At 33.1% G+C, this 20,983-nt stretch overlaps 1 protein-coding gene and 1 non-coding gene across 2 annotated transcripts in view; both read left to right on the forward strand.

Moving 5' to 3' along the window:
• The window catches only part of LOC126770533 (solute carrier family 23 member 2), a 30,967-nt gene extending 10,308 nt beyond the window's left edge, over window positions 1-20,659 (forward strand). The window contains exons 7-15 of the mRNA XM_050489964.1: window positions 9,023-9,143; window positions 9,686-9,827; window positions 14,046-14,159; window positions 15,151-15,290; window positions 15,596-15,743; window positions 16,113-16,267; window positions 17,059-17,125; window positions 18,850-18,964; window positions 19,820-20,659. Coding sequence (XP_050345921.1) covers window positions 9,023-9,143; window positions 9,686-9,827; window positions 14,046-14,159; window positions 15,151-15,290; window positions 15,596-15,743; window positions 16,113-16,267; window positions 17,059-17,125; window positions 18,850-18,964; window positions 19,820-19,907 — 1,090 coding nt within the window. The 3' untranslated portion in view covers window positions 19,908-20,659. The remainder of the gene's footprint in view (window positions 1-9,022; window positions 9,144-9,685; window positions 9,828-14,045; window positions 14,160-15,150; window positions 15,291-15,595; window positions 15,744-16,112; window positions 16,268-17,058; window positions 17,126-18,849; window positions 18,965-19,819) is intronic.
• Trnaa-cgc (transfer RNA alanine (anticodon CGC)) lies at window positions 4,817-4,888 on the forward strand. Its single transcript has one exon. It is a non-coding gene; the product is annotated as a tRNA-Ala (tRNA).
• Window positions 20,660-20,983: the final 324 nt, after the last annotated feature.

Below are 20,983 nucleotides of genomic sequence, written 5' to 3' on the forward strand. Positions count from 1 at the left end.
AGAGGTTTAATGAATAGAATGGAACCATTCATGGTATTTTATATTTTCTCTAACAAATGCCATCTACTTAAATTTATTTAGAGTACGTAGAACGTGCTAGGAATATAGAAATCTCATAGTAACAGAATGTACTAGGAATGTCGAATATATATTATTTAAATTGAAACCAGGGGAAACACTGACTGAGTCGGTTTGAAATATATTTTCATATGGACGACTAGTGCATAAGTATTTGTACATATAATACCACGAGTTCTATCTATTATCTACACCGGTAAAGTAAGTTATTTATTATAAGTTCATTTTTTTTTAAATTGTGTATACTTTTTTAAGTTCTCCCGGATAGGTCTACGTAAGAATTTAGAAGAAGAATTTAGCAATTTAGGTGTAAAAAAACTTTTCTATCCCTCCCATAATTGTGTTATTGGATTATAAGATTGGGAAAATAGAAAGTGCATCTGTGTTTATCGCACTTTCTTGTGCACTGTAATATGTTGTATGCAGTTGGCTAATTTCTCCTGAGATTGGCCAACTGAGATTGATGAATGAAATCGAGCAAAATGAAATCACCATTATATTTATTAAAGGGAAGTTTCTACTAATATTTTAGCGTTTAATATTAAAAATGAACCTAAAATTTAAATATACGGATCGTATTGAACTCGTTTGTATATTGGCAGTTGGTCATGATTTTTGTTACTCTTATTTGTATAATATATAATCATAATTATATCAATGAAGTGACAATTCTGTTATTAACTGTTCTGGGATGATACCGATGCCTCAAGGCGTCTTCGTAGCTTCTTGAATAATAAAATAAGAAAAAGGTAAATCTCCTCGCTTATTTAAAATAGGTACTCTTAAAGTGAATATTTTTTCAGAAAACAACTCTTCAATTTAAAGTGGGTTTTATTACTTTACTATGAAGTAGTTGAAGAACTTTCTTTTAGCTAAAAAGTCAGCTAATTTCGTTCGTAATTGGATATAATTTTTTATTCAAAAGAAAAAAAAATTAAAGTACTTAATTTTTTTTTTAGTATAGGTAGACGGACGAGTAAATGGGCCACCTGATGGTCACCAACAACATTTTAAGATATGTTAACCATCGCTTACATCGCCAATGCGCCACCAACCTTGAGAACTAAGATGTTATGCCCCTTGTACTGACACTGGCTCATTCACCCTATAAATCGGAACATAACAATACCAAGTATTTCTGTTTAGCGTTAGAATAGCTGATAACTGGGTGGTACCTACCCAGACGAGCTTGCACAAAGCCCGACCACCAGTAACGCTATTAAGAATACCCACTCAAAATTAAACTATTTATTTTAAATTATTACGTCTTTTTAAATATAAATACAATATATTCAGCTAGAAATTTAACTTTAACCTGCGATTTATTTTCATAATTATCATTATTTTAAAAGAAATATTACGATACAATTAGCACCGTACCGAGCTATATGTTCCGCCTATATTATGCTAATAATATAGGCGTGTGTTATAGCGCCCCTATTCTTTTTTTTCTTATGTATTTTTTTCTACATCGTATAATGTTTTTTAAAGTAATGGTTCAAATTGCAACCGTGTGGGATATTTTCATTTTCTACCGACGGACTGACAATTTTTATTTTTCAATGTGAAGGTGGAATTTTGTAAATGATTATTAACTAGCTTTCCGATGAGTTAGATACTTAAAAAAAGACTTGGTATATTAATTTTTTTTTTAAAGAAGAAATATTTATAATATGTTATGAGTTACTGTAATCTCGTGCAAGCTCGTCTGGGTAGGTACCACCCACTCATCAGATATTCTACCGCAAAACAGCAATACTTGATATTGTTGTGTTCCGGTTTGAAGGGTGAGTGAGCCAGTGTAATTACAGGCACAAGGGACATAAAATCTTAGTTCCCAAGGTTGGTGGCGCATTGGATATGTAAGCGATGGTTGACATTTCTTACAATGCCAATGTCTAAGAGCGTTGGTGACCACTTACCATCAGGTGGCCCATATGCTCGTCCGCCTTCCTATTCTATAAAAAAAAAAAAAATCGCGTGTAACCGATTGTTATGGTCGAAATTTAACCTTTGTAATGAAAAGTTTTGATTACCCTCTTAATATAATAAATACTAAAATATTGACGACAATTTCCGATATTCACGTATCAATATCTAGGTTAGTTTGTTTTTAGTGACTAATAGCCTATCTAAAATAAAGGTATATTTCGGCGTCCGACCTAGAATCTAAATAAATCAGATTTGCAAGTGATTGGCCGCGGGGCCGTAGCCATGACAACGGGTGGAGCTCAACAAGTCCGCGATCGATTGTGCAGCCACCGATGCAACTCTGGTCGTTGAACTTTGATACACTTTGCAATATATTATTTATCTCTTGAATATTGACATGGTTATACTTTTAACGGATATAGATTTGAGCTAAATTGAAATTTTTATTAGAAAAAAATATTTCAATATAATAAAATTATAGTATAAAACTTTCAAGGATTTTGAAGTGCAATTAATATATTATCAGCACAAGACGTCTATTTTCAAGTTATATAATTTTGAAGTAATTTATGTGAAATTTTGCAAAATGATATTTTAGCTTATAGCAGATTGTTGACTAAGATAACTAAGATAGATAAGCAACTTTTCTAAAACAACCCAACGATAGTTGGTTCGCAATTCGGCAGTTATGAAGGTTGATTGTCCCAGTTTAAATACACGCATAAAATTAGAAAGATTATTTTTTTGATGTATTAAAAGGAACCAGACGATGAGATACATTTCTTTTATATAAACAGATACTCGTTACAAGCAGGAATCGATCTGCGCCGTATTATATCGAAGACACGTACTTAAATCATTGCGCCAGACGGTCGCCATAAGGCAATATTGACTTTAAGACGAACTGAGCGTGATTATATTTTATTACTGTTTCACGCAGATACAAATGTATATACTTTGAAATTGTTCCATAAAATATTATTAAATTTTAGACTGGGTTACTGTGGAATTTAAATTCTCATAAGTAGTAACAGCCTGTGAATATCCCACTGCTGGGCTAAGGCCTCCGCTCAATGGGTTGGTGGAATACACATGTGGCAAAATTTCAGTGAAATTAGACACATGCAGGTTTCCTCACGATGTTTTCCTTCACCGTATAGCACGAGATGAATTATAATCACAAATTAAGCACATGAAAATTCAATGGTGCTTGCCCGGGTTTGAACCCACGATCATCGGTTATGACTCACGCGTTCTTACCACTGGGCCATCTCAGCTTTTAATTCTCATAATATCTAGAAATTATAAACCGTGACACCAGATGCACACAAGCTTAGGTAGATATTACGATATTATTTTCAATGGAAATGGTTGTTTTGTATATATGATGATATTCGAATTCGTTTATTTTAATGTGACATACTTCTGTTTGTTACATAAATTTTGTATCCGATTACCTTTTTAACTATCTATTATAATTTGATTATAATTTATTACAGGTGTGTTTCATTTTAGTCTAAGATGGTAACGTTACTGTATATGAAAGTTTTATTATTGACTACTTTCTCGCCCTGACTTCGTACGGGTTAAATAATGATTTTATTCTTGCATTTTTTAATCAATAAGTTATTTACATTCGCTAAACGGTATATTCGCCCATTTAGTAAAGTGTGACTACTTCTTGGTCTAGTGGCTAGATATAAGGCACCAGAGCCTGAGGTCCTAGGTTCAAATCCCAGGTTGTGCCAATAAAAAGTTATTGGTTTTTTTGATAGATATATTAATGTTGTGGTTATTTTCATTTATATTATTAGTTATCTATATATTTAAAAGATTAACTGACTGATTGCCTGACTGACTGCACCATGAAGAATTTATATATGGTTTCCTTTTATACTGAACACTAAACCGATTTTAATTAAACTCCAACACCAATATCTACTCCCTTATCTAGTATGCATTCAAAGTCGCGGTCGAGCATTAGTAAAATAGAAAATGAATAAAATATATATTATAAAATCCACAATGAATTAACGTCTTACGTTATCTATTGCTAAAATAGCAAATAAAATTTCGCTGTCTCTAATCTTACGTTTACGCTCCATTTGAATGAAAATATGATGTTTTGAGGGGTATCTTTATAGTTTTCCCTTATATGAAGAATAAGATTAATTGTAATATTATTTATAGAAAACTGTGAGGTGTCCGTCTGAGATATAACCGGACAAAATTCTTTAAAAGTCCAATACGTTTAATATGACTAACATAGACGATCTATTTTTAAAATCACATTATCATTATATATTATGTACCTATGTATACTAACGTTATATACACTTTTTAGTATCCAAAATAATTACAAAAAAAATATCGATTCATTAATTGGATATTCGAAAAAAAAACGTTTAACATTTTACTCTTACGTAAAATAATTTATAAATAATAATATTGATCAAATCTGTCATCAAAGAAAATTATAACATTAATAAAATCAATTAAAAAATACGATGTTTTCAGTTTAATGTAAAGCTGTCTCAAAAATAAATCAAAAGAGCCGAAACTCAAGAGGTTTACTTAAAAATATATAATATTTATATCCGAATACGTCATACGTACGTACGTCAAGTTTTAAATTAATACTGAGAGTAGATGTATATTAAAATCCATTTCCAAGATTTGTTTAAATACTGATTTTGATAGTTACATACAAATTATTCTGCAAAATATAAAGTTTATAAAAAGTAACTGTTAAATTTTTAGCTGTTAAATTTTACATCATATCAGTTTATTTGCACGTTAATGTATCGGGGGTGTAACTCAGTGGTAGAGTGTCTGCTTCGCATGCTGAAAGTCCTGGGTTCAAGTCCCAGCACCTCCAAGCCACTTGAACATGTTCTGTTTTAATTATTATTATTTTTATCACGATATTACTATGTAAAAGCCGAGATGGCCCAGTGGTAAAAACGCTTGAATCTCAGCCGATAATTGTGGATTCAAACCCCTGAATTTTAATGTACTAAATTTGTTATTATAATTCATCTCGTGCTTGACGGTGAAGAAAAACATCGTGAGGAAACCTGCATGTGTCGATTTTCATTGAAAATCTGTCATCATCAGACGTGTGTATCCATCAACCCGAATTGGAGCAGCGTGGTGGAATAAGCTCCAAACCTTCTCCTCAAAAAGGACATTCACAGGCTGTTACTGTATTGTACGTACTGTATTATTACGCAGTCGTTATCACCAATTCATCCGACATTTCGTTTTAAAACCGTATTTAGGTGTTTTAACGATAAATAAGTAATAAGAACAAAAATTTTAATCTAATATTATACATGCGAAAGTGCATCTGTTTATTTGTTTTTTCACGCTCCCACGTTTTTACTTCTCAACTGATCATTATCAAATTTTGCATGCACATTGTCAAGGGACTTAGGGTACCCAGCGCCTGCTCCCCCCGCCGCAAACGCAGTGAAACCGCGTGCAGAAACTAGTTTATCAATAACATTTATCTAGTCTACATTTTATTTCTACCTTATAATATAACGGCACCAATTTATATATGAACAAAAATGCTGAATAATTACTTGCTTTTATTATTTTGCTATTACATTAAAATATTTTAAATTATTTGAAAAATAAAGTTTATCTATATCTATAGAATTATTAAAATTAATCATGGTGTTTCTCCGCATTGCGATAAAATTGCATATGCAATCAGTCAGTTATTATTGAACAAAATAAGTATTATTAGGTAAATAAGATAACAATCTGTAAATGTCCCACTGCTGAGCACAGATCTCCTCTCACCTTGCGAGGATTTAGAGTTTATTCCACCTTGCTTTTCTAGTGCGTGGTTGGTGAATTCACATGTACAAAAGTACAAATTAAGCACTGAAAATCTAGGGCAGGGCATGGTTTCCAAGCTCTGGACCCAAAACTTGGATTGGATTATGCTGTCAATTATTTCTCGAACCGTATCTCTGAAAACATATTAAATTGTTCGCCCTTTTGATCTATCTCCGGTCGTGTTCAATTGACGTCCCAATATAATTATGTATATATGTATAATATGACTAGACGGTTGGCGTGGTTTCGATTCCCACCCAAGACAGACATTTCTGTGTATAAACATGTCTGTTTGTCCTGAGTCTGGATGTAATTATCTATATAAGTATGTATTTACAAAAAAAAATGAAGTATATCAGTTTTCTGCTTAGTTCGGGATCAGATAGCCTTGTGTGATTAATGTCCCAGGATAAAAAAGCATCTATATAATTGACAATACACCTTTGTACTAACTAACTATAACATATATAATTACTATCGCCGAAATTTGGTTAAAAAGCCAGTGATATTACAGTACAGTAACAGTAGTATTATTGATTATGTAATGTATCTAATCTTATATTATAAAGAGAGAAGATTAGATTCTTTGTATGTTTGTTTGTAATGGATAAATTCAAAATCTACTTAACAGGTATTAAAATTTCTTTCATCTATGAAAAGCTACATTGTCAGCGAGTAACATAGGCTATATTTAATTTTTTTTAAATTAGAGAACCCGACAGAAATTGCAATAATGTAAACCAAGATATCATTTATTTACCAATAAAGTAATTATTGGCGTAAAAAAGATAAATGTTAAACGAGGTCGCTGCGCTAGTATATCATATGTATATAAAAGTAAAGTAAGATCGCATGGAAGAATGCTGCAGATATTTCTCCATTAAATGCTGTAGTCTGGACAAAAGCAAACCAGCTCCCTTATCACCAATTGGAACATGTAATGAATTTTTAACATCCTTATCAATAGTAATTTCATAACGAATATACACGGTCAAGTTTTAGTTTTACAAAATGATATGAAATAATTTTCTTTATTTAGATACAAAAGGTCGTTTCATCATTATATATGAAATTACGATTTGAGTGTGTTCATTATTCTGCTCCCCCTTAAAGGGTATAGAGAATCAACTGAATCTAAGCTACGGGTGTACCTGGTAGATGTAACTATGATATGAGATGATGTAAATGGCTTTGTAAGCTCGTCTGGGTAGGTACCACCCACTCTTGTGAATTTTCTGAACATATTTTTTAAAAATATTTTTTTGATTTCTTACGTAAAAAAACTATATGATGATAAAATCTTTATTTTATACGTACGGGAATCTCGTTCTTTTTGAATATTCGTAATAAAGACGTAATTAAATGATTCAACTATTTTGTACCACAAAGGCGCTTGCAATCAAAATTCTGAAACGATAGTGGCAGTATAGACCTTATCAGTTACCATTCAAAGTTACAATTCGTGAAGCATCCAGACTTCGAAACATTATTACACTGAATGTAACATTTGGTTAGAAGCAAATAAATAGTCCCTCTTCTGCACATGTACATATGTCATCCATTAAAATCATGACTTGGAGCTTGTAATCTTTTTAATCTCGGTGAACGATTTCATATACCGTAGAGATTCTACGGTATATGAAATAGGATATCCGCAAAAAAATCTTTAGACAGCAGTTTAAAGAGGGAAGTAGGGTATTAGGTGTGAAAAAGTGTGTATTACTATTCAAGCTTGCTTCATACCAAATTTCATCAAAATCGATTCAGTGGTTTAACCGAGAAAGCGTGACACACAGACAGAGTTACTATAATATTAGTATAAATTATAAGAGCAATTCTTGTATATACATTTATTTCTCGTATCTAGGTAACGGCTTTTACGATTTGGCTCAAATTTTATATTTAGATAAGGTTTTGCTTATGTAAAATGTGATGTATTTGCTAAAAAAACCACATTTTTTATTACTAAACATTAGAGCAGTGCGAAACTCGGTCACCCAAGTTATGTATATAATTTCAATGTTTTTGTGACATTTTTCTTTGAAAATGTTTGTGTTTATATTTGTATAGTTAATTATCTTGGACAACGGTTGAGATAACTTCATGGAGCACTAGGGATCTGAGAACATGGATTGAGAGTCACTGCTTAGCAAAAGTACTGTACGATTTCTCTAAATACTTTCGAAACTAAACAATTGTTTTTTAAATTGCTTATGACATTGTAAGCTTAATTTTGTTAATAAAGTAGGTTATATTAAGTTTAATAAAGTAGGTTATATTAATCATTAAAGCGTGTAAAACTTACACGTGACATTTGGACGATATTTTGAACTTGAATCTATGCGCATAACCATAACTATCTATGTCGCAGTGAAATATTAACACATAGCAAAGCGCTTTGCCATTTACAGTGCCGCTCTATTAAGCGGCTACTTGACACTAAGACGAATTTAATCGTTGTCATGAAAGTTTTTAATACATAAGCATTTGCAAACACAATTAGGTACAGTATTTCTTTAATTTGACTTTTTTTTGGATTATAAATAGATATAATTTCAATTGGGAGTACTATAATAACGAAAGGGCTTCTTAATTAGGAAAGCATTAAATTTTAATATTTATTACACAAGATTAATTATATATTATAATAATAATTATTATTATACACAGTAAAATCAGTAGTGCTTACCTGGGTTTGAATCTGCGATAATCGGTTAAGATTCACGCATTCTAAACGCTAGGCCACATTTTGCTTCTTTTCAAAAAAAAAGGACGAGTGTAATTACAATCCACTAATATTTTATTATGAGTTATCTAAACGGATCAAAGGCGAGATAAGGTTTATTTTCGTTTCTTTGAACGTACCAATAAAGTGTATCGATTATGTAAAATTTTTCATTTCATATCGCTGAAGGCGGATCGTCTCCTTTGTATACAAAGTTGTTTGTGTATCACGAGCTAATCACGTAATGACGTTGGGGTGCATTTTCATTACAATGGCGGCTCAGAGCTCACAAATGTGGCTTTATGCGGCAGAGGGTTGACGGATTCAATTTAATTTAGCATTTACGGTTACACAATTGCATGAGTATTATACGTTTACTTTTGAGTGACTTGGTGGTGGGGCAATTTTTTTATATGTATATATGTGTTATTATTACAGGACATTCATTCTGCTAACAATTTTCTCTCAATGCATGGGCGAAGTGAAGATCCCAATACTCGTATGGAAACGTGGCGTTGGATGCACGATCACTTGGTTTTCACTCTTTAAGCTTTTCCCAGTAAGTTCATTTAATATTTTTTTTATTTCTTAGTTAGAAAATATCTGACTTAAAACTAATATAAGGTCACAAAATATTACATAAATTATAATGAAAAATATAAACCAATTAGTTTAGTAACAGTAACGATAATTTATTTTTTGGTAGTTATTTTTAAGTACCGGGTGTTTGCGCAGCTACATCTACTTTAAACATCGAATATGTTTCAAGGACTTAATTTTACATTTAAATTAAGTACCTTATGTTTTTGGAAATCGTTTTAAAAGATAGATATATAGATGTTTAATTACACATGTTATCCTTACTTCCTTACTAATATTATAAATGCGTTTTTTTATTTGTTTGTTTGTTATACTTTCAAGTTTTAACTTTTCAACCGATGATAATGAAATTTTGCATACACGACGTCAAGGGTACGGAAACGGATATGTTTACTATATGTTAAAAATGTAAAAATATGTTTACATTAGTTCAATATTACTTAAGAAAGTAGATATATTATTATTATTATGGGATACCTAAAGTATTTAAACTCGTTCCAGGTTTTGTTAACAATAGTGATAATGTGGGTTGTTTGCGGAATTCTAACTGTTTCGGGAGCGCTGGATGCGGATCACCCCGCACGTACCGACATCAAGCTTAACATCATAGAGCAGGCGCCATGGTTCAGGGTTCCTTACCCAGGTGATATGTAGCTCTTACTGATACTGTTAGCCAGAATTACTACGTTAGTAATAAGGCTTTATACGAGCTTGTGCGGTGAGTATCGTATATTGTTTTAATTTGAAATTGTGATAAATAAGACAGTTTAATTAAATGCTCTAAATACAGTACAATGTACACATATTATATACAATTAGATTCGAAACTATTATTAAATCATCACATCGACTTTATAACTAATAAGGTCTATAAACTACTAGGTTTTATAATTAGAACTTGCAAACCTTTTCACAATATTAATTGCCTAAAAAATTGCTTAAAAAATACTAGGTATGGAGTCAATGTAAACGGCGAGTACATCTCACACCTTCGATTTGCCGACGATATCGTCATCATAGCAGAGTCGCTGGAACAACTCACCGAAATGCTGCGTAGCCTAGGCGAGTCTTCCCGGTGTGTCGGTCTCGGTATGAACTTGGACAAGACCAAGGTCATGTTCAATAGGCATGTCGTGCCGGGACCGATATCCGTCGAGGGGAAACCTCTCGAAGTTGTTAGTGAATATACCTACCTAGGACAGATAATACAAGTCGGTAGGAACAACTTCGAGAAGGAAGCCGATCGAAGAATTCGCTTGGGATGGGCAGCATTTGGCAACCTTCGTCAAGTCCTCAAGTCGTCTATACCGCAATGTTTGAAGACGAAAGTCTTCAACCAATGCGTCTTACCTGCCATGACATACGGTGCCGAAACGTGGACACTAACTGCGGGACTAGTCCACAAATTCAAAGTCGCTCAGCGTGCTATGGAGCGAGCTATGCTCGGAGTATCTTTGAAGGATAAGATCAGAAATGAGATTATCCGGAAAAGAACCGGAGTCACCGACATAGCTTGCAAAATTAGCAGGCTGAAGTGGCAGTGGGCTGGTCACGTATGTCGTAGGACCGATGGCCGTTGGAGCAGACGAGTCCTAGAGTGGAGACCGCGAATCGGCAAGCGCAGCGTAGGGCGCCCTTCAGCCAGGTGGACCGACGACCTTAAGAAGGTGGCGGGCACCAACTGGATGCGGAAGGCGGAGGACAGGGAGCTTTGGCGCACCTTGGGAGAGGCCTATGTTCAGCAGTGGACAACGATTGGCTGTTGATTGATTGATTGATTGATTGAAAAAATTGCTTATTTATCTTATGTTAGAAGCATATTAGAGTATGCTAGCTGTATTTGGAACCCACAATATAATAAATATATTGAAGGTATTGAGTCCATACAAAAAAGTTTATTAAACATCTGAACTTTAAAACTTACACTAACACAAACTACAAGGATGCTTTTAATCTTTATCGCATATCCAGCTTGACAGATCGACGTGAAACTTTGGACTTGATATTTAAACATGATTTGGTCTCTGGTAAAATCGATTCCCCTGAGTTGCGCTTGCATGTTCTTTTTAATGTACCTAACAAGCGAACTCGTAATGCATATTCGTATCTATTATACGTCCCTTTATCCAATACGCGTTACGCTGCAAACTCTACACTATCACTCGATTTCTCACTATATAATAAAAAATACTCACACATTGATATATTTAATCGATCAATTAAATCATTTAAAAAATATATTCTTAGAGCTCAAAATTCAATTTAACCAATCACACTAATACATACACACTTACACTCAAATACTTACACACACATAAATAACAGTGTAACTGCATAACCACACTCACCCACAACATAGTCTGTGTCGCCTAATCGAATTGTACTGTTTTTTTTACTCATTATTATTTTGTTACATTTACATTTTATTTGTCAAAACTGTGTGTTGCTACTTCTGTTATCTATTATTAGGCTTGCATAATTCGATGGAAAACAGTAATTGGCTCTATTGTCTGTATATTGTATTTTTAATGTCAACATATTTCGTATCATGCTGTTGTTTTCCTTAAATAAATAAATATGTACATTTTTCTAATGCGGCGTGTTGAAAGTGTAAAATAAAAAAAGTAACAGCTTGTATAATTCTCTTTGCGGAGAAGATTTGAAGCTTATTCCACCAGGCCGCTCCAATGCGAGTTAATAAACAATGTAGTAAAGCAGATTTTCACCCGACATATAATTCCTTGATTGATTGATCGAAGATTCCTTGATTTGATTAATTGAATGATTCTGATTTCCTCGCGATGTTTTACGTCACCGCACAAGATTAATTATAAACAGACATTAAGCACATGAAAATTTAGATGTGCTTGCCCGGGTTTGATCTTGAAATATTCGGTTACGATACACGCGTTCTAACTACTAGACCAATCTGGTTTTTGGAGAGTTGACGTTGTAATTAATTGTAAATATTTCCTACAGAAAACCCCCATATATGTGGGATATATGGGGGTTTGCATGAGGTTGCAATACTTGAGTTCATATCAACGCTGTAAGACATTGTATTGACAATAGTTATCGACGTTGTCTTTACCGTTTATATCTACCGAAATTTATTAATTTCCAAACCAAATATTCGTATATTAAGCCCGGGAAATATTTTATTAAGCACTAAATGCAAAAAAGGTTGTTTTAATTGATGCATAATTAAATTTCGCTCCATACAAAATGAATAACGAAAACATTGTTAATATAACGGAATCGCTTGCATTCAATTATAAAGTGATTCTGGGTTGTAACATTAACCTGGTTTCAAGTATTCAATTCACAGTTTTATAATGAAAGGACTATTGTTTTTGGACTTCCTCGTGCTCTAGTGGCCTTGGATTCAAACCCAAAGTCAGAAAAAGTCTAAAAAAAGTCTAAGTCCAAAGTCGAAAAAAAGGTAAAATTCTTGGTAGCTGCCTGGTTGGGCCCGGATGGCAGGAATTTGATTCTGTTTACACTCCCATTCCTGAACTCTTTATGGGCGTGTCGGATTGCCGTGCTATAGTATTCTGAGAGTGATGGAATAGAGTGTGTTTAGGCGCTAACTGTAATATTTTATGACCATTTGACTATTCTCTATAGTCGGCTTAGAATGGCCTATGTGACCCCGAATCCGTGAATCGATCAGAGGTACATAATTTTTCTTGTATCACCTGCTCCAGCGAATCGTACTCTGCATATAATTACGGGTTCGATACATATTTTGTGGCATACTACACAGCCGACATTGACAACGCAGTTAAACAGAAAATGTTTATTGTTATTTTAAAGAAAATATCATACAAGAAAAGTGCACTTGTGGAATGAAATTGTGACACACCTTTACCAATCCGTGCTGGAGTTCAGTAGTTGATTAACTTTTGTACATCTCTAAGGATAACTTTGCCCAGCTGTGGGATACTGATAGGCTGTTACTATACTTTTTATCACGACAGCATATTGAAGATACAATACTGAAATATGATCATGATGGCATGATGACAGTTATCTACTTAAATAACTGAGTCATGTAATAAATAGGCAATCGATTATCAAGCATCCCTTCGGTTGAGCGTAATATAGAACATGAAATAATTCATTGCGTTGAAAATTTTTTTTTTTTTTTATAGAATAGGAAGGCGGACGAGCATTTGGGCCACCTGATGGTAAGTGGTCCTTAACGCCCTTAGACATTGGCATTGTAAGATATGTCAACCATCACTTATAGCCAATGCGCCACCAACCTTGGGAACTAAGATTTTATGTCCCTTGTGCCTGTAATTACACTGGCTCACTCACCCTTCAAACCGGAACACAACAATATTAAGTACTGCTGTTTTGCGGTAGAATATCTGATGAGTGGGTGGTACCTACCCAGACGAGCTTGCACAAAGCCCTACCACCAGTAAAATGTCTCTATGGGTATAGAAAGTAGCGATTACAGAGACATTAATGAAAATTAGTTTGGTAACCGATTTTAATATCATGTAAACATTTTTTGAGGCTTCATTCGGCTTCTTTAAAACTTTATGTACATATTTAGTTTTTGCAATATTAAAATAGTAATAGCTCTTTTATGTCTCATATCTGGGTAAGCGTTTCTTCTCTTGTCTAAAAAGAAGAATTTGTAGAATATTTCAGGACGTTGCTCGACAGCAGATATAAGTGGGTCACAATTTTGTTGACAGATGTGGTTTACTCGCTATATTTTTCTTTTCAGCCAAGCTCAATATAAATTTTGAACATAAATTGAGCAGGTGAAGAATCGTATCGAGCATTTTATCGGTAGGTCAAATTAATAATATTGAATCTAAATATATTTTTTATATATGTACAGGTCAATGGGGAGTGCCTACTGTGAGCGTGGCTGGAGTGCTGGGCATGCTTGCTGGCGTGCTTGCCTGTACCGTCGAGTCAATTAGCTATTATCCAACCACTGCAAGGATGTGCGGTAAAGTTATATCATGAACACAAAAAAAAAATCATACATATATATGTAATTACAAATTTGATAGTTACAATATTGTAAAGAAAAAAATTTTACAAATGCTTTCGTATTGATCGCATCTGATCGTAGATAGTTACAGAATCGGATATGTCCAACATAATAGGTGCACCGTTTTTACTTTTTACAGACTTTAGTTGTTGATATGATTAAATGACAGTATAGTAGGTTAGATATGAAAAGGTATAATTATCGTTTTAAATATACATTTATCGATAACTACTAGTATGTTTTAAAATAACGTTACATAATATAACTATTAAAACAAAAACTCATAACGTATTTTGTTTTAATTTTCGAATATTTAAAAACGCCAACCCTTAAACACAGTCCAGTACTATTACTTTTTTTTAAAGTATGTGTAAATTTTTGATCACATTTTGTATAAGATATCAATCTGTAATCTAAATGTCCGCCATTTTAAAAGGCTTACATAAATCGTAGCGAAGAGAGTTTTTCGAGGAAAGATAAATGACCGTGAAGCCGATAAGTACGCAAATGAAAGACGATAATATAAATTGTTTTAGTTCAAAGTGTTTGTTTTAGGTTCAATATATTTGTTACTTTAAAGAAAAATTTTCAACTCAGTGCCAAACATTAAATGGCATCCAAGTATACCGAGTATATAGAAATATCTATCTGGGACCAAATAGTTTGTTTAGGTTAGGCAGTATTTGGTATTTACATAAAAAAATTTGAAAACGAAATCAATACTGCTTGCCAATAATTATTCATTAATACACTAATTCAAGGTAATTCAGCACGCCAAAGAATATCAGAATCGAGATTATCCGAAAAAGAATCTATACAGTCGTTGGGGCACAGTGGGGAGTGCTTTTAATCGCCTTATTCATGCGAGAATTTTAGTTAAAATTTCATTATTGTATACTTGCTCTTTGTTTCCCTTAAGTTTTCTTTTAAGCATATCTGTTCTTAGCGGCTCCACCTCCCCCGCTACATGCTATCAATCGTGGTTTGGGCACGGAGGGTTTCGGCACGCTCCTGGCGGGCTTATGGGGCGCAGGCAATGGTACCAATACTTTCGGAGAGAACGTTGGTGCTATAGGCGTAACGAAGGTATGTAAAATTTCTAATTGCGTCATAATATTTTCGGCAATAACCAACTACTTAAAGAAGTAAGCACATTATTAAAAAGATTTTCTTATGTATGTTTGTTTAAAAATGAAATGGTTTCTAATATTTTATTGAAATTATTGGAAGATCAACAAAGATTTGCGAAAGTCGTAAACATTCACAGAGAATAATGCGTGACGTACATACTTATGAAGAAAACGTCAGTAAGCGCCAAGAGTGTGAATCGCGCTTTGGTATTGGTATAAACAAAAATTGTAAACTTTCATTTGCTTTGGGCGGGAGAATAGGTGGGGTCACGGCGTGTGGTGCAGTGGGCAGCGGCATTGATGGTGCTGCAGGGTGTAATCGGAAAACTCGGCGCTGTATTCATACTTATTCCGCAGCCCATCGTTGGTGGTCTGTTCTGCGTCATGTTCGGCATGATCGCCGCGTTTGGTGAGGATGTTATTTGTAACAATAATATTTTTTTCTAAAACAATAGTGAAAATACAAATATATCGTAACTTTTTGAAATACAATAGGATATCTAACTATATTACTAATGTAACCGTAGTACTGATTTGTGTAATATCATACAAGATACTTTATAACTAATATACCGAATTCAAAAATAGACAGAATATCAAATTTGATCATGTTGTTTATTATTTTTTATGTATCAGAAAGCTTAAGCCTTCGTTTCATTGAACTAAATATAAAAGCTTCCATTTGTAAATGTACTCGTAGATTTAAACCGAATATTTATGATTTAAAGGGAAATTAAAAAACCGGAACATAAGATATGTCAAACAATCAATTTTCTAGGTCTTTCCGCGCTACAGTACGTAGACTTGAACAGCTCCAGAAACTTATATATCATAGGATTCAGTTTGTTCTTCCCGTTGGTACTGACACGTTGGATGTCAGCTCACAGTGGAGTCATTCAGACTGGCTTTGAAGCTCTGGATGCTGTTTTACAGGTTAATTCAATGCAAAATATATTATTAATAAAATATAAGGTATGCCTTTTTGTGATAACAAAAGGTGAATTGTAAATCAGATCAAAATATACTCCTACTATAGTTTTCTAAGTTCTTTGTCGGGTTTCTTTGAAACAATATTTCGATTTTGAATGAATGAAAAAATATAAATTGTAATCTTTTCATATATAATTGATGAATGAAATGAAAAAATAGAACGATGTTGTGTGATGGTTCATATTCTATGTTTTATATTTCATGTATCTACGATAAGTCAATAAACTTCATTAATAACTAATCCGTTTAAAACACAAAACCAATTTATAAAAATTATATTACTTCACACTTAGAGTTACCGTAACCGTAACAGCCTGTGAATGTCCCACTGCTGGGCTAAAGGCCTCCTCTCCTCTTTTTGATGAGAAGGTTTGGAGCTTATTCCACCACGCTGCTCCAATGCGGGTTGGTAGAATTCACATGTGGCAGAATTTCAGTGAAATTAGACACATGCAGGTTTCCTCACGATGTTTTCCTTCACTTAGAGTTATGGTTTCTTCAAATTTAAATGGCACCAAAGGGGAAGTATATCCCAACCAAAAATATAATTTTCTAAATCGGTTCTAAGGTAACGCACTTTTGTATGTTAAAAGTGCGTTAAAAATGACACCTATTCTTAATTTTAGAATTTTAATTGGATTTAAAACAACTAAGAGTATATTTATACCGTAGAAAATAAAAAAGGTGTCTATTATTGAACCAGTGTTAAAATATAACCTTTCGTGATGTCACAGGTGTTGCTGTCAACATCCATCCTCGTGGGAGGGTTGGTTGGGTGTCTTCTAGACAATTTGATTCCCGGTAAGACAATAATCATAGGTTTATTACGTATTTTTACCCTTCTTTATTAATGAAAAAAAAAATGTCTTAGACCTGTTTTTTATTCCGAATTATTTTCAACAGAGCTAATTCAAATTGGTAAATAATATAAAATATTGTAGCAGCATTCAATTTATGGTTTTCATTTTTGTGAATGAGTTCTAATGCATACAGCAACTTAAAATTTTCACTCATCATATTGTAGAAATATCGAAACTCCTTCCGAGAAAGAATAGCATAGTCATGAATATATTACACACTTGTTTTTTTTGATTGGTTTTAGTATCGGTTTCCACTAAAAAACTTGGGCTGAAGTAAAATATAGAGAATATTATTCATATATTAATTATTCATAAACAACACATTGGACTTGATACATTATTTTTCAAAAAACGCGGCAATGCCTGCTTTGAAAGAACTACTAATATTCTAATTTTTACCGATAAATACGACACCGATAAGTAATTGTACGACAGCAACACAACGGTTCAGAATTAATTTTGTGTCTTTCACAACTCATTCAACTGTTGAGATATTAAGATTTCAATGTTAATCCATTATTTATCTATATATATATAATAGAATAGGAAGGTGGACGAGCATATGGGCCACCTGATGGTAAGTGGTCACCAAACGCCCTCAGACATTGGCATTGTAAGAAATGTCAACCATCGCTTATAGCCAATGCACCACCAACCTTGGGAACTAAGATTTTATGTCCCTTGTGCCTGTAATTACACTTGCTCACTCACCCTTCAAACCGGAACACAACAATATGAAGTATTGGTGTTTTGCGGTAGAATATCTGGTGAGTGGGTGGTACCTACCCAGACGAGCTTGCACAAGGCCCTACCACCAGTAGGGATATATGGGAAATATGGAATATAAAAGAATAACTGACTGACATATCAACGTACAGCCCAAACTTGTGGAAAAAGCACCATGAAAATTTTCTACGGGTTTCTTTTACACAGTAGGTTAGCACTAAGGCAGGATTTTTAAAATTGAACCCCTAAGATATTTAAAAAGTGGAAATTTGTATGAAAATCCTTCATTTTTAATGACATATAATTTTAAAAATGATTAAATAATACATTTTATCCCATTCCTTTACCACTGTATCATACAAATGATTTTTTTTTTCATACATATATCGCGTGATCCTTTCCGTCTACGTATAATTTATTCGTAAAGTCAAAGGACTGACAAAAATACTCTTAACGTTTTTTTTTCCATCACATTTGAGAGCATGCAAATAATTTATTTGACGAACGTTCGTTACATCGGACTTGGTGTACTCGGGGAACGATGTCATTATAAATTCAATACGGCTTGCCGTCAAAGCAGCGCAGACTTTAACAAAGTTTTAATGTAAACGGTTAGACGTTGATAGTTAATTATTTCAAAATATTAGCAAACAACATGTTCTATTTATGATAGGGTTTTATGTAGGTCCGTCTGGGTCGATACCAAATAGGTAGGTATAGCACGTTGTAATGCGAGTCGATATGGCCCAGTGATTAGAACGATGATCGCAGGTTCAAAAGTTTAAAAATCATTACATTCTTAGTTATAAATTATAATTCGTTTGCACTGTACAATAAGGGTCCATCGTTGTTATAATAAATAAGTTTAGTTTACACGTGTTAAAGATCTACAATTCCAACAATTTTGAATGAAACGCTAATGTTTGAAAAATATTTAAGGCACCGTTGAAGAGAGAGGCCTTGAGGCTTGGGCGAAGGAAATGTCTCTGGAATGTGTGCAGACGGAGGGTGGCGACACCTACGATTTCCCTATCGGCATGAAGTATATACGCAGGTAAGTTTATTATTTATAAAGTATATAAGATGATGGCTTAGATATATAAGTAGGAAGTCTTATTTGTTAGATATTACTAATGCTAATGATCCATTCTTTTGGTTTGGCGGGTGTGTTAACATATTCTTTATAGTTTTATCGTGATACGTGACGAAAGCAATGTACATTATATGAACTTGAATCACGCTTTCTATGTTTTGAAGGTTTTAAGTCTACTATATACATACAATCAGCTGTTTCTTTTGAGTACAGCTATCCTTCCAGTTATACTATTCTTCTGTAACAAATCATTGAAAATATTGTTTTTATCTTATTTATAATGTAATAAATATGTTCTCGTAATGATGCTTCTATTATGTATGTAACTTCTTTAAAGTTTCGGGTGTAGAAATTTTTAATCATTTACGGCCTTGCTTATAAACATTACTTAGCAGCATGTTAGTTAAACCAATTTCTCCCTTTCTGCCATTATCGTTTTGACATTCGAAAGAATAAGACTATGTTTAACATATCACCCGTTAAACAAAGTATAAGTAAAACGTTTAACATAATTTTCAAATAATTGCTGATTTGACTTCAACGAGTCTGTCTATGTGTGTGAACACATGTATGTTTACATTAAAATGTATGAGTGAGTGAGCCTCATTTTAGAGATTTTTCCTATCATCATCATCAATTGAAGAATTTTGCAGGAAAATGTAAAAAGAAAACTATGTCAAACACCACATGAAATCTTAAAAACACGGAACTTTATTCCATATAATAGAGAACACTAACTAAACTGCCTGAATTACGATTTTTTCATAATAAGATCAACGAAGCTCATATAAAAATGATGAGATATTTTTTTTCCAGATGGAATTGGCCGAGCTATCTGCCTTTCATGCCGACATACGAACAAGGAAAATTCACAGCGCTCTTCACTAGAAAGAAGGAGTTATGAGATTGATTATAATTCTCAATAATTTTATATACTAAATAATAATTTCGGTTCGAAATCTCAAAGTACTGAATAAAGCTTGTGCCACCATGTGTTAATCATAAAACTATAATTATAGAAGTCATATTAACGTGTATTTATTGTTAATATATTGATCACTTTTAATTTTAGCCAGTACGCCTTATCTGTAACAACAAACTCGAAACCCACCGCAGAAAGCGGTCGTGAAATGTCAGAAAGTGATACGCGACATTAACCATAATATAATAATAACATTTCAAGAATACCCGCATCAAAATAGTTTATCACTATAAGTCGGCTGTCAACGTTTCATGTGTGAGTAACGAAGTGAGTTCTTATAGAAGCACTGATAATGTCAGAGAGTTTATACGACGAGAATGTCGTATTAAATCAGGATTTTTTTTCATCTCGAATCAGCGTGCTGTGTATGTGTATGTAAGGAAGTTTGAAAACTTAGTATGCTTATAAGATTAACGGTTTCCAACTACAAAATTTCTTTCCTAACTTAAAGTTACCTTAATTGATAACAAATAACGATAAGAACAATTTGTTTATTTTAAATTTAAATAGGTTTTCTGTATCCTGAGCTCTTTTAACTTACATATACCATACATATTCGAACCATTCCTTGCTGTTACATATGTTTTTTTTAAATTCAAATGTAATTTTACATATACTTATGTACAAGAAGATGTTCATTCTATACTTTATGTATGTGTTGTATAATATATATATATATGAAATAGTCCTAATTATGTCATAATAATAATTAATTGTAAGTGAAAATAATTAAATTTGTTGATATTAAATGGCATTTTATTTTAATTCTATTATAATAAAAAAACTGTGTTATTGCTATAATTAAAAATGTTCATATCAAAGTATATTTGCAATAACCCAACTATGAAGCTGTACTGTACTGCAATTTCTTCGAGTGTTGACACTTCAAACTTTTTATTTTTCTTACTTGTGGGTTAGAAAATTGTGTTGTCTGCTTTTAAATGAAATGTTAACAGATAATTTTCTTCGAAATAAAACCTAAATATTGCTCCAAGCTG

The sequence above is a fragment of the Nymphalis io genome, chromosome 9, assembly GCF_905147045.1.
Source record: "Nymphalis io chromosome 9, ilAglIoxx1.1, whole genome shotgun sequence".
Lineage (NCBI taxonomy): Eukaryota > Metazoa > Arthropoda > Insecta > Lepidoptera > Nymphalidae > Nymphalis > Nymphalis io.